Genomic DNA, 14,830 nt, shown 5'->3' on the forward strand with positions numbered 1-14,830 from the left:
CACGCCTGGTGCCCACCTATTTTGCTTCCAGTGCGCCATTTTTTACATACTACTTATTTCATGACAGCTCAACACTCAGAGCCAAGGTCATGCCCAGGACCTACTGTACATCTCTCCATGGTCGCCTGTGCCTGCTGACAGTGCAGACACCTGTGGTTCTGCACTGGGCTGTCTCACCTGGCACCTGTCCTGCTGGCATATTGGAAGTACATTATCTGTCTGTCTGAGATTGCTGCTAGAGCTCAGTCCATTGTTTTGCAAACCCAAACTGCATACAGAAATGGGAATGCTTTTCTTTTTGTTTTTTGGTTTTTAAGACAGAGTCTCACTGTGTAGCCCAGAGTGGGTTTAAACTCACCATCCTCCTGCCTTACCTCCCGAGGGATGGGATAACATGTGTGCACCGTCACAGCTCAGCTGATAGTGCACTTGCTGCTTCACCAAAGGGATTTTGGATGGGGGACGATGAACATGTTCAAGTACACAGTAAGCATGGATGGAATTAAATCTCTTCCTATCATTACTAAAAAATACAATAGGAAAAGGGATTTTGGGCTCCCGATTAAGGCCCTTGGTTGTCACTGAGACACGCATACCTGGTGACCCTTTCTGGCCCCAGTAGCCTCAGGCTCTTCTTTGCTTCTGCTCAAGTTTGATGCTCCTCACCTACCTTTTGGGTTCCAGCTTGAGTTCTAGCTAGCACGAATCAGGGTCAGGTTTGTTTTCCTTGCTTTGCTGAGAGATTTTAGCAAGAAGGGGAGAACTCTGGCTTAATGAGGCTGCTTTCAGAAGTTGTTAGTATTTTTGAAACTTGGTGACAATTTGCTTACTCTTAATGTCACCCAATCCACATATCTTATTTGATACAGGTGATATGACAAATTCATACCTCGTACTGTAGAAAACGTTGATTTAAAAACTCTAGGTGCTCATGGAGGTGAAGGGAATGGTAGTGTTCAATCTTACAAGACAGTGTGGTTTCATTGCTGCGTTGCGTGTTGCTGTTTTTCTTCTAGCAAGCTGGATTCTTGGTTGGAAAGTTCAGGAGTCACCTTCAGCAGCTTTACTCAGAAACAGAGATGGTGCAAAGGAGGTTGGGACCATCAGAGAAGTACAGACGTATCTCAGGATCAGTTTTAGGGCTAAGTCTCCAGTCATCTCTCCCAAGATCCTGCTGGCCCCGGATCTGCCACGGCCTGAGTCACCTGGCCCCTCTGGTTCCAGGCGAAGGCTGCAAGCGAGATCCAGGGGTTCTCAGCTGCTTCCAAAGTAGCGGGTGGGCTCTGCCTCCAGCCAAGTTCATAAGACAGCAACTTGTTATCTCTTATAAGAGGGTGACTCATTTGCTAAGCAGCAAAACAAAGATGAACAGACAAACCAGCTCCTTCACTACCGTACCCTCCAATTGCCACATCAGCTGCGCTTGTTACGTTTTATTTTTATTTTTTGGTGGTACTGGGGTTTGAGCTCAAGGTCTCATGTTTGCTAGGTAGGCGCTCTACCCCTTAGTCACACTCCCAGCCCCTTTTTTGCTGTAGTTATTTTTCAGGTAGAGTCTTGCATTTTTTGCTTGGGGCCAGCCTCATACCGTGATCCTCCCAATCTCTACCTCCTAAGTAGCTGGGATTAAAAGTGTGAGCCACCATGCTAGGTCTCACAATTCTCTTATTATTGAACACATTCACCCTTTAAAAAGATCTCCCAATGTTTCAAAAGATCCAAGTCCACATCCCAGGGCAGCCTCTCAGGGAGGTGCCCTTCGTTCTCTGGTGAAATTTCTTCCGGCACAGAAGAAAGGCTCAGATGCCGCCTATCCAAAAAGAACAGTGGAGTTGTAAAACCAGGTCTGAAAGCCAACTACACACCAGGCCATGATTGGATCTCTATGTCCTCCCATTCTTTTCTTTTAGCAAGTTGTCTTTAAAGGGATTTTAGTAAAATGTGAACAGATTGGCAAACGAATGTGGTGCTCACTAGCCGAGACGATTTTAATCCACGCGGTACTTCATTTTACATCTGATCAAACTAGCCCCTGTGACGTTGCTAGAAGAATTGTTTTGTTCCATGGAAACCATCCCTTGATTTTCCTCAGTAGTTCTTAGTGCTGTAAGAATAGCACAGAGCAGCTGGTGTTGAGAAAGAGGGGCCATGTGTGTGACCTGCTGGAGAGCGACACTACAGCCATGTTGAGCTGCCCAGGGGAGATGGCTTCCTGTGGTTGAGCCTCCTAAAAATTTGCTCTAAGTCATGAATCCTCCAGGAGCTCTCTCCTCCAGTGCTGGTCTCTGGAATCTGGAGGTCAGTTAGGTCAAGTTTTAACGTTCGGCCACCCTTTGGTCCAGTTGTATACATTGGCTCTCTGAGCGGTTGGCTTAGTTTTGGGCTGTTGGCACCTGTGGGTGAGTGACCATAGATCCTGCTGGTTACATGGATGCTGCTGATGTCCAACCACCTGCCCTCTTCTCTGTCCTCCAGGCCCTAGGTTTGGTTTGTCCCCTGCCTGTGCCTGTGTTTTGTCCTCAGGGAGGACAAGGACAGCACTGCTCCTGATAGTCGTTTTCTGGCCAGCTTTGATAGACTGTCTTAAGTGCATCACTGAGGTCCTCCTGCTGCCCTGGCTGGGCTGGTGGCCTGCTCTTTTATATAATCTAACATGTCCGTAGCATTGTAAGTGCAGTATGCTGAAATTCTAGTGGTGAGCCATGGGTCAGAATGGAACCAAGGTCACCTTGACAGCAAGAGGAGGATCCTGAGGGACCTCTGAGCTGATCTGGGGAAGTTGCTAATGGCCCCCAACGCAGTGGGCTCTCCTGACACGATGGGCTGTCTTACTTGTGCTTCCTCCTATCCCTCTGGGAGCAGCCAGGTGAGTTTCTTCTCATGGACCTGGTATTGTGCTCAGGTGACAGCAATAATGGCAATCACTGGATGATGAGCAATGCTGCTTCTGAGTCTGTCCCGGAGGAAAGGGGACGGTCCCATGCAGCCCATACTCCATCCATGCCTGGTGTCTCATGGTGGCCCGCAGCCAGATGGGGACAAGGATGACACGTGTATTTGGGATACTTCTCTTTGTTTGGCAGGTTAGTTTTCAATTAGATTTTTAAAATAAAATAAAAATTAGGATATAATGAAAAACCCAAGCTGTATAGGATGATTCCGCTTTCACTGTTTAAAAGGATAGGAATGCATGGAAAAAAATGGTGACAAAATGGGTGCCAGATGCCACTCCTGGGTGGATAGAGTTGATCTTATTTTCTTCATTTTGTTTTTCTCTGCTTTCTAAATGCTCTGCAGTGAACATGTGTCACTTTGGGAATAAGAAGCAGACAATAAAAGTCATTGAAAATGTGTCAGTATCTGAAAACATGGACCTATATGACCTGTAAGTCCAGGGAGAATTTATCTACCTCATGAAAGAGTTTTAGGTTTTAGGGGTTCACAGTTTCGTGAATAAATCAGGCCCTGGAGAAACACAGGCAGGGTCGATTAGTGCATGACCTCACTCTGGGGTTTCTGTATGTGCAGGCTCCCCAGCGCATTTGAGATGAAATCAGTTTGCAAACCTGCAGTCTGCACCTTCTCCCTGCTTACGTCCAACCCAGATGTGGGGAGATGCTCCTTGCAGTTCCTGCTCCTCTGCAGACTCCAACACCCTTTGCCAAGGGGAGCACAAACCACCTGCTGTCCAGCACTTCCTTGTCTGTGCAAAACTTTTAGAAAGCAGCAGCTGTTGCCAGAGGCTAGGTGTGCGGTCAGGAGTCTACATGGTCATGAACACAGTGGGCTGTGTCAGTCAGCATTGCGATGCTGTGACAGCAGAGTGGAGACAATCAACTGAAAAAGGCAAAAGGTTTATTTTGGCTCACAGCTTCAGAGGTTCCAGTCCATGGTCACAGGGCCCCATTGTGTTAGGGCCTGTGGGAAGGTGGCACATCATGGCAGGAACACATGGCAGAGGAAGTTGATCATCTAATGACAGCTGGGAAGCAAAGAAGGAGAGGAAGGTCCAGGGTCCCAATATCCCCTTCAAAGGCATGACCCCAACCCCAATGACATAATACCCCTCACTGGATCCTGCTTCTTAAAGGTTCCACCACTGCCCAATAGCACCACAAGCTGGCAGCCAAGCCTACAGCTCATGGCCTTCGGGGGTAATTATCCAACAACAGCAGAGGCCAGTGACACGGGCGGTTGTGACAGTGTTTTCATGTGAATTGTGAACACGGAGGAAACTGTAGCTTACAGCAAAATGCAGCTCAGTGGGTCACCACAAGGCAGGTAGCCATGAAACTACCCACTGCCCCCTCCTGTCCTTCCAGTCATCCCCTCCTCTCTCCCTGCAGACCATCCCTACCCTGGCCTGTGTTGTGGTGGTCACCTCCTTTTTGCTGGCTTGTCACTGTGCTGACTGTGTGTCTCTAAAACATGGCGGTCTAGTTCTATGACCGAGTAGCTTGTCTCCTGTCACCTGGCATCTTTCGTGGGCAGCATTTCCCTGTGGGACTCCTCTGGGCTGCGTGATAATTCATGAGATGACTACACCACAACCCGTATTTTTCTTTCTCTGTTGATTGACATGTGGCTTATTTCTGGTTCAGGGCCATTATTTATTTTTATTTTAAAAAAATTCTGTTGGCGGCACTGGGGTTTGAATGCAAGGCCATGTACTTTCTAGGCAGGTGCTCTACCACTTCAGCCACTCGCCCAGCACTTTTTTTGCTTTTTAGTTATTTTTCAGGTAAGGTCTTCAGTTTGTGCCTGTGACCAGCCTCTGATTGTCATCTCCTATCTGTGGCTTTCCACATGGCTGGGGCTACAGATGCACACTGTCACACACCTGGCTTACTGATTGAGATGGGGGTCTTGCTAACTTTTTGCCTGGGCTGGCCTCAAACCTCAGTCCTCCCAATCTTCACCACCTGAGCAGCTGAGATTGCAGACATGAGCCATTGTGCCCGGCTGTCAGGGCTATCATAAATGGTGGCTATAAACATTTTGCGCCTGTCTTGGACAAAATGTACACGGCTGCTATGAACCCTGTCATCCACATTTTTATTGGGAACATATCTTGGAATGGAATTGTGTGTATCTTACCTTTAGTAGATAATGAAACTCTGATTTCCAGAACAATCATGCCTATTTAGACTTTTTTTTTTTTTTTTGACGGCACTGGGGTCTGAACTCAGGACCTCATGCTTGCTGGGTAAGTGTTCTACCACTTGAGCCACTCCTCCGGCCCTCAATTTAGACATCAATGAGCTATATATGAGAACTCCTGTCCCACCACACCAGCACGGTCCTTCCTCTGTCTGGAGGCTTTCTCTTCCATATAAAAATTTGAACCATTGTATTAATTTCCACAGAAATCTCACTGCAATTTTAATTAGGATTACATAGAAACAATATATTAATTAGATTTTACGTCTTTAAAATATTGAGTCTTAGTTTATGCATATAAGTGTATATACATGTGTGCCTGTATATCTTCATTTCCTTAGGTTTTAAAAGTTTTATCCTAGCTATTTGATATTTATTAAGCAACTACAAGTAGAATTTCTTCAAGTTTTTTTACTTCCTATCTGTTCCTGATACGAAGAAATTCAATTGACTCTTGTATGTTGGCCTGGAATTAATTTTAGTAATGTATCTTGTAATTCCTTTGAGTTCAATGTGTATATGATCACATAATTAGAACTAATTCCAGTTTTAATAGCTTTCCATCCCTTGTGTCTTCTAGTTCTTTTTCTGACAGAATTTCTGGTAAAAGCCAAACAGAAATGGTGACTTGAGCATCCTTGGCCAATTGTGAGCCTGCGTCCTTCTTCTTCCTTCCATTCCTTCTCTCCCAAGATTTAAAAAGATCATGAATGAATGGGAATCTTGACAAAAATGTTCATCTTTTGAGCTGACTTTATTCCTTCTCTACTTTAAGGTGGTTTCTAGATGCTGACCCAATCATAAAGATAGGGATAGATCTGGCTTGGTGTGGTTGAATGAGAGTTATTTGGATTCAATTTATTGGGCTCAATTGGCTAATATTAGATTCAGGATTTTTCCATTTTTTCCTTGAGTGATATTTCCTTTCTCATTAGGACTTTATTAGATTTTGGTAGCAAGTATTTTCTGGCTTCATAAAGCAATTTGTGGAGCATAGCTTCGTTTCTCTTCTGCAGGTTCAGATCTCCAGTATAATTTGCTGGTGAAGCCATCTGAATCTAGAATTTCCTTTGTGAAAAGATTTTTAATTATGTTTTTAGTTTCTGTAACAGGTTCTTTAATAGTTAGAAAGCCCTTAGTGTTTTATATTTCTTCTTCTGTCAGATATGATGGTGTATTTTCATAATTTTTTATTTCATAGTAATTTTCAGATATCTAGGCATAAAATTGCTTCATCATATCCCATCTTTTTGTCTTCACTTCCTTGCTCTTTTTTCGGGGTCTGATCTCTGAGCCCTGCGTCCAGACCTTAGTGCTTTAGCTTATTTTAGATAGGGTTTGTGTTTTTGCCCAAGCCAGCCTTGGACAGTCATCTTCCTACTTCTGCCTCTCGAGCACCTGGGACTACAGGTGTGAACCACTATGTCAGATCCTTCTCTTCTTTATTCTCCACATTGGGTTATTTGTGCCTTTTCTCTTTTTACTTTTCAAGCTTGTCAAGGGTTATAAAATAACTTTTGGTTTTATTAATCATTGCTATTGTTTGCTTGTTTGCCTTGTTATATTCTGTTCTTGATTATTTTCTTTCTTCTATTTTCTTGCTTCATAGTGAATTTTGAAATGAAGTTTTAATCTTGGGATGGAGGAATGGCTTAAGTGGTAAAATGCCTGCCTTGCAAGCATAAAGGCCTGAGTTCAAATCCCAGTATTGCTGAAGGAGGAGGAGGAGGAGGAAGAGGAGGAAAGTAGGTGGTTTGAGTTTTCCTACCTTGTTCTATTAAGTGCCACTTTGGTCCTCTGAGTCTCCTGTATTTCCGTATAACTTTTAGAATCAGGTTGTCAATGCCTATTAGAAAGTTAGCTGGCCTGGCATGGTGGTTCAGACTGTAATCCCAGCTACACAGGAGGCAGAGATCAGAAAGATCACCAGGCCAGCTGAGGGGACAAAGTTGTTGGAATCCATCTCGATCAATAAGCCAGGTGTTGTGGTGCACACCTGTGATCCAAGGTAAGCCACAGGTAGGAGGACTGTGGGCTGAGGCTGGCCCAAGGCATAAACTCAAGACCCTATCTGAAAAAAAACTAAAGTGAAAAGGGCTGGGGCATGGCTCGCATGGTAGAGCTCCAACCCACCATGCTGTCCATCACTTTAGGGCGTGTTGCTGCTGTCCTGACAAAGGTTTCTCTTCCAATCCCTGCACAGGGGTGTTTCCCCATTTATTTACATCTGGTATATTTTATTTAAACAATATTTCAGTTTCCAAAGTACAATTTTTGCCCTTCTTTTGTTAAATGTATTTCTTATAATTTCCTTCTTTTTGGTGCTGCTGTGAACAGTTGTTCTCTTAACTGCATTTTTGGGCTGTTCATTGCAAGTGTCTGAAGGCAGAGCATTTTTTCATTGCTCTCACAGCTCTGGTAGAGCAGGCCAGGCCACCTGTGCTGCACCTGTGGACAGTCTTACTTGTTCCTGTCCAATCTGCCTGATTACTCCGGCTGGGGTCTTCCTGTTTGGACAGAGTGAGGAGAGCAGACCTCTCATCTTTGTTCCTGATCTTGTGGGGAGCATCTAGTTGTCCTCCAATGAGCCTGAGTTCAGGTCGTTCAGCTACAGTTCTGATGGGTGATATACGTGATTTTCAGATGTTGACCCAACCCTGTGTTCCTGGGCAAATCTTACTTGGTCAGGTGCATAGCTGATTCTGTGTGTGGTTGGCTCTGGTTTGCTATTGTCTTGGAGAGGACGTTTGCATCATGTTCTTGCCTTTTCCTTTGCTGTCCTCAGCTGAGTAGGGTAGCGGGGCGGCACTGGCCCTGTGCAGTCAGCTGGGAACCACTCTCTGCGCCTCCATCATGTAGAAAAGTTGGTAAAGAACTAGCACCAAACTTTTTTTCAGTGTTTGGTAGAATTCAGTGGTGAAGCTTTTCTTTGTATTTTTTTGATTAATTATTCAATCTTTTTTACTCATTATATTGATTCAAATTGTTTGTTTCTTCCTGAGTCAGCTCTGGTAGCCTGCATTCCTTTAGACAAAATGTCCATTTCTTCTCCTTTATCTAGTTTTTGTGGTATACAATTGTCTATTTAGGGCAAGGCATGGTGGCTCATGTTTGTAATTCCAGCTATGCAGGATGCATAGGTAGGAGGATCACAGTCTGAGACTAGCCAAAGCAAAAACATGAGACTCTGTCTGAAAAATATCTAAAGCAAAAATGGGCTGGGGGCGCAGGTAGTAGAGAGCCTGCCTCTCAAGTGCAAGGCCCTGAGTTCAAACTCTAGTACCTCCAGAAAAATAAATAAAACCAATTGTGTAATTATTCTTTTATGATCTTTACTTCTGTAAGGGTGGTAGGAGGGTGCCTTCCTTTCTTTCTGATTCTAGTAATTTGAGTTTTCTGTTTTCTTCTTGACCAATTTAGCTAAAATTTTCTCAATTTTGTTGGTCTTTTTAGAGAAGTAGCTTTTGGTTTCACTGACTTTCTCCATGGTTTTTGTATTCTTTATTTCATCAGTTTCTGAGTGACCCTGTTCCTGCTGGGGATTTTACTCTTTGTTTTCTCCTTTTTCCAGTGCTGGAAGGTGGAAGGAAATTTGACACTTTCCTCCTTCTCATGTAGGCGTTGCAGCTATAAATCTCCCTGTAGGTACTGCTTTTGCTGCATCCTATAGGTTCTGGTGTGGTGTATCTTCCTTTTGATTCATGGGAAAGTGTTTTCTGATTTCCCTTTTGGTGTCTTACTGTGAGGTCCCAGCCACTGACAGTTGATGACATTTTGTTTCTGTCCCTCCAGCTTCTGTTCCTTCCTTCGGAGCTGACCCCAGTCTTTCTCCCCTACAGTTTGGGGACCCCAAAAGCAAGACATCTGATGATGACCATCTTAAGACAAGGGACCAAAATTACCATCTACGCAACAGAGAGCCCTTTCTGGTATTGACAAAGCCCTGTGGGTCCAGGGCTCTGACCAGGAAAACTTCAAGCCTTCCTGCCCTTCTCTGTCCTCTGTAGCACTGACTGACATGAGCACTTTGAAGACAGATTGTATCTCCTTTGACCTCTGTCCTTCCCGGTGTGGCCACGCTGTTAATAAGGCTCCTTTCCTGCCTTCACGCTGCTGTCTCTTTAAATTGGCTTTTGGGGATGTATGGTCAAGGGTGTCCATTGGGACTCCCTGGAGCCACAGTCTCTGCCCTGACTCCTCTGCCTGGTCTTTCTATCCATCATTAAAAGTGGGGTGTTACTGAAGTGGAGCCATCTCTCCATTTCTGTCAACTTCACTGCAGTATTTTGGTGCTCTGCCATACGTTTGCTGCGTATATGATTATAACACGTCTTCCCGATTGACCCTTGCATCATCGCGAAACGTCCCGGTTTCTAGCGACATTTTTCTTGTTTGTTTTAAAATCTGTGATGGTTGACCATGATTGGCTTGAGAAACGCCTCGATGCTGAGTGAGGCACTGCTCTGGGTGTGTCTGTGGGGACATTGCCAGAGATGATTAGAACATGAGGGCTCTGACCTAATCACTGGTTTGATCTGTTGATGGAATCAAAATTTGAGTAGACTGCTGGGAGGAGGTGGAATGCTGAAAAGTGGGGCCTGATTGGAGGAAGTGGGTTCCTTGGGGTGGGTCTTGCCCTGGCCCCTTCCTGTTACTGCTGTTCTCTACTTCCTGTCCACCATAGGGGAATACCTCCTCCTCCTGATGTTCTGCCTCACCACACCCAGAATCAATGGAGCCATGGACTGTGGACTTAACTCTTTGAAATCATGAGCAAAAATAAATCCTTCCTCCCCTAGGGCCTTTGTGTCAGGAGTTTTGTCATAGCGATGCAAAGGCTGACCAACACAATGTCCATTTTGTCTGACATGAGTACAACCATGCCAGTTTTACTGTGGTTGCTGATTGCATGATAGTTCTTGTTCCGCACTTTTACTTCTAATTTATACGTAACTTTGAATCTGATCTGTCCTCTGTACACAGCACACGTATGTGTTTGTGAGCGTATATGTGTGTGTGTATATGTATGTATATATACACATGTGTATGTGTGTACATATTCATGTTTTTAAAGTACAGCCCCACATCTCTGCCTTTTGATTGGCTTGTTTAATCCACTCACAGTAATGTTATTATTGATATAATGGATTTTGTCACTTTGATTTTTATATGACTTCAGACTTTGTGTCTTCTTCCCCCTTTCTTCTTCTTCTGCATTAAGTGAATATTTTCTAATTAGCTTTTAAAGTTCTTAATTTCTTCCACTTTAGTTTTGAGGGTTTTGTAAATGGTGTTCTTGGATTTGCCATACATATCTTACCTTATTAGAATCAGTTTCAGGTTTATACTAGCTTAATCATATTGATTTATAGGAGCATGACACCTCTGTAGCTCTATTCCCTTTACACGTTTCTTAGGATATTGTTGTTATATAAATCACATGTATTAACATCACAAAACCAACAAAAATTGTTCTTTAGTCTTATATGAAGAAGACTCACAGGCTGGTGGAGTGGCTAAAGTGGTAGAGCACCTGCCTAGCAAATGAGAGGCCCTGAGTTCAAATCCCAGTATCACCAAACAAACAAAAAAAGACTTTCAACCTACTGACATCTTTTATGCTATTACTGACAGATATATTACACAGATTACATTTCTCTGTCACATTAATTATGATACAAAGAAAAATGCATTTATTCTGACTTTTGTAATTAATACTTTTAATTTACTTGCTTTCAGCTTAGAGAACTCCCTTTAGTATTTTTTGGAAGGTGGTTCTGCTAGTATTTCAGCTTCATTATAAAAGACAGTTTTGCTGGATATACAATTCTTGTGAAGTAGTTTTTCTTTTTATTTCTTCGGCTATGTCATTCCACTGTGCTCCTACTAGCATTGCTCCTGCTGGGAAGTCAGCTGTTAACCTGATTGAGTTGCTCTGCACTGTTTCCTCTTGCTGATTTTAGGGTTTTCTCCTTGTTGGACTTCCAGCAGTTTTGCTATGATGTATCTGTGGATCTCTCTGCATTAATCTTCTTCATCATTTTTTGGGCTACCTGGATATTCAGGTTACTGCTTTAGAGTGGCATGGGGAAGTTTTCTGCCATTATGTCTTTAAATACGTGTTTCTCTCCTTTCTCCTCCCCCTGCACTTCTGGAACTCCCATATGTTTATGTCTTGAGGCTCTGTTCATTTTCCTTCACTCTCTTTTTCTGTTCTTTGGTTTTCATAATCTCAGTTGACCTATTTTCCAAGTTGCTGATTTTTCTTTCTGCTGGTTTCAATCTACAGTTGAGTTCCTCTCAGGAGTTTTAAATTTTAGCTACTGTACCCTTCTTTACTTTCTTGTTTTTTAAAAAAATGTTTGGTGGGACTGGGGTTTGAACTCAGGACTTCATGCTTGCAAAGCACAGGTGCTATACCACTTGAGCCTCACCTCCAGTCCATTTTTCTCTGGTTGTTTTGGAGACTGGGTCTCACAAACTATTTATCCCAGCTGGCCTTGAACCAAAATCCTTCTGATGTCAGCTTCCCAAGTAGCTAGGATTACAGGCATGAGTCACCAGAGCCTGGCTCTCCTTACCAAGTTTTCATGAACATTTCTAAAGGTTTTGTTATTGTTACTTTTAAAAAGTAAATATGTCATAACAACATCTATTTATTTATTCACTCACTCATTCATTTATTTTATGGTACTGGGGATTGAACCCCGGGCCTTGCACTAGCTCGGCAAGTACTCTACCATGGGAGCCAGGCCTCCAACAACTTAGTCACTTTGTTGGCCCTTCACAGCTATTCAGTCACTGTGATCAGGCTGGACAGACCTGCTTCTTACTGATTTTCATGAAGTAATTCAAAGCCTCTGAAAACCCAGCTTTGCAAAGATAATGACACCATCAAAAGGAACATAGCTACTGAATGTGGAAACCACGGACCTCTTCAAGCTGATGGCTTGTGCTGTGTCCAACAGAGGTCACTGCAAATCCTTCCAAGCTATAAACCATCCTGCTGCACTCACTGCCGTGTCCTGCAGCACTGTGGTCCGAGAAAGGTGGGTCCACACTTGTTCAGCCTGGTGTGTGTGCCTTAGCTCTCAAATATCTACATAAGTCTTGTGTTTCAAATCTGCTGTCTTAATCAGATAATTTTCAGTTTCCTGCCCAAGGCCTCAGTGTCACTCTCAAATGTACGAGCATAGCACTTTCAAGTCTGCGAGTGGTCCCTCCTTGTCTCTGCACCCACAGGTCTGTTTCTGTTCTCAGTTGTTTCTGCTGCCTTTGTCCTGCCTGTCTCCCGTGTGCCTGGTTAGGAATGTGATGAGGGAGGTGACGGCATGCCTGGTCTACATTTGGAAAACTATGAAGAGTAATTTCAGACCTCAGATGGCATTGTCTTCCTCTAAAGAAGACCTGCTCTGGTTTTTCTTTCTTTCTTTCTTTTTTCTTTTTTTGTAATACTGGTGAACTCAGGGTCTTTTGCTTGCTAGGCAGGTACTCTCTACCACTTGAGCCACAGCCCTAGCCCTTTTTGTGTTAGTTCTTTTTCACATAGGGTCTCATGTTTTTGTCCACGTGACCCAGATGGTGGTCTTCCTGTTTACATTTCCCATATAGCTGGGGTGACGGTGTACCCCACCATGTCCAACTATTGGCTAAGATGCGGTCTCAAGAACATTTTTGTTCAGGCTGACCTTGAACCATGATCCTCCAGATCTCTGCTTCCCATGTAGCTGGAATTACAAGAATGACTCACCACACCTGGTCCGCCCTGGCTTCTGGCAGGTGCTTGGTACTAGCATCATCCTCACTGTCAGATGATGTTTCTGAGCTGTGCTTTGGTCTCCATGAATGCTGTCTAGTTGCTGCTCACCTCTGTTGTGAGGGTGCTTTGATCAGAACCCCAGCTGTGCTTGGGGACAGGTGTTCAGTCTTTGTGGACCTTGGGTCCTGTGAAGTTGTCAGAAGTTCTCAGCACCATTCTTTCAGCCACTTCTGATGGACCTACAAATGCTGCTAGGGAAAGCAGGCCAGGAGTATCTGTTCTCTTTTTCTCCTTTCTCTGTGTCCCAGCCAGGCGATTCTCTATCTTGTTAGCTCTCTTTTGCCTTTAAGAATATTCAGACAAAAACCTTGTTGCTCAGTTTATCCTGAGCAGAAGAGCCAGGTTGATTTTGTCCAGCACCACCGGAAGCGCAAGCATGGGGCAATGTCTTTCCAACCTGCAGAGATGCTTGTGTTCTAGGGTGGGAGATGGAGTAAATGGACAGCCCTTCTGTTTAGGGTGTTCATTACCGTGGGGAGTAATAATGCCTTTTGTTCAGAAAGGGGCAGTTCTGGTTGTTCTTAATGGGGTGATGTTGAGATAAAGGCCCATAGGAAGGAGGAGGTAAAGTTCTTTTGATAGCAGGATAAGAAGATTTCTGTTGTGAGTGCCATGATTGTCAAGATGAATGAAGCTGCTGAGGAAGACAGACAGCTGAATAATCAGAAAAAGCCAGCACTGAAGAAATTAACCTTATTGCCTACTGTGGTTATGCACCTTAAGAAGCAGGACCTTAAAGAAACATTTATTGACAGTGGTGTGATGTCTGCCATCAAAGAATGGCTCTCACCTCTTCCAGATAGGAGTTTGCCAGCACTAAAGATTCGGGAGGAGCTGCTGAAGATTCTGCAAGAGCTACCTAGTGTGAGCCAGGAGACCCTGAAACATAGTGGGATTGGACGAGCAGTGATGTATCTCTATAAACACCCCAAGGAATCAAGGTCCAACAAGGATATGGCAGGGAAATTAATCAATGAGTGGTCTCGGCCTATATTTGGTCTTACCTCAAACTACAAAGGAATGACAAGAGAAGAAAGAGAGCAGAGAGATCTAGAACAAATGCCTCAAAGACGAAGAATGAGCAGCACTGGTGGTCAGACACCGAGAAGAGACCTGGAGAAGGTGTTGACAGGAGAGGAAAAGGCTCTTAGACCTGGAGATCCTGGATTCTGTGCCCGTGCAAGGGTCCCAATGCCATCAAACAAAGACTATGTTGTCAGGCCCAAGTGGAATGTGGAAATGGAGTCATCCAGGTTTCAGGCATCCTCCAAGAAAGGTATCAGTCGACTGGATAAACAGATGAGAAAATTCACAGATATCAGGAAAAAAAGCAGATCTGCACATGCAGTGAAAATCAGCATCGAGGGCAATAAAATGCCATTGTGACCTTGCCTGGAATATGTCCCCATGTCTGCTCTAAAAAATGCACAATGGACTCTTTGGAGAAAGAAGATAATTTTAAATTTTTTTTATTGTGTCTGTAAAGTTTGGCTTGTATCAAACCAACATTGTCATAGGACTCATTTCTCTCAGTTGTATTTAAAACTGTTGTGTGCTTTGTACAGAAGAATACTAGTCACACTTCTATAAACTACACAATAAAATTTCTTTCTGGTTTAAAAAAAAAAAAAAAAAGAAGATTTCTGTTGTTGTCACTACACCTCAGCAGTGTGAGAGACTGAATGGAGGCCCAACAGAAAAGGAGGAGGGAGAGAGTTCTCCCTTAGTGCCAGGAAAGGATAAAGATGAGGAACAGGTAGCAAGAGCTACTTGTGGGTGATAACAGCCACTTCTTGGTAGGGACACTGAAGAATCACATCTGTTAGGTGGCTTCCTGTTGTCTGTGAAATT

General features: G+C 43.8%; 1 protein-coding gene across 1 annotated transcript; it reads left to right on the top strand.

Annotated features, from left to right (window-relative positions):
• Positions 1 to 465: 465 nt before the first annotated feature.
• On the top strand, positions 466 to 14,601 carry LOC109679610 (protein IWS1 homolog). The gene is made up of 2 exons (XM_020154767.2): positions 466 to 486; positions 13,565 to 14,601. The coding sequence occupies exons 1-2, from the start codon at positions 466 to 468 to the stop codon at positions 14,363 to 14,365; spliced, it is 822 nt and encodes a 273-aa protein (XP_020010356.2). The 3' UTR covers positions 14,366 to 14,601.
• The last annotated feature ends 229 nt before the right edge of the window (positions 14,602 to 14,830 follow it).

This window comes from Castor canadensis, chromosome 10, assembly GCF_047511655.1.
Source record: "Castor canadensis chromosome 10, mCasCan1.hap1v2, whole genome shotgun sequence".
NCBI lineage: Eukaryota > Metazoa > Chordata > Mammalia > Rodentia > Castoridae > Castor > Castor canadensis.

Excerpts from the sequence above, each read along its gene's own strand:
- LOC109679610 (XM_020154767.2), top strand. The coding sequence starts at position 466 with ATGAACATGTTCAAGTACACA. Across the intron at positions 487-13,564 it reads TGAACATGTTCAAGTACACA|GATAAGAAGATTTCTGTTGT; the intron begins GTAAGCATGGAT and ends TTTTGATAGCAG.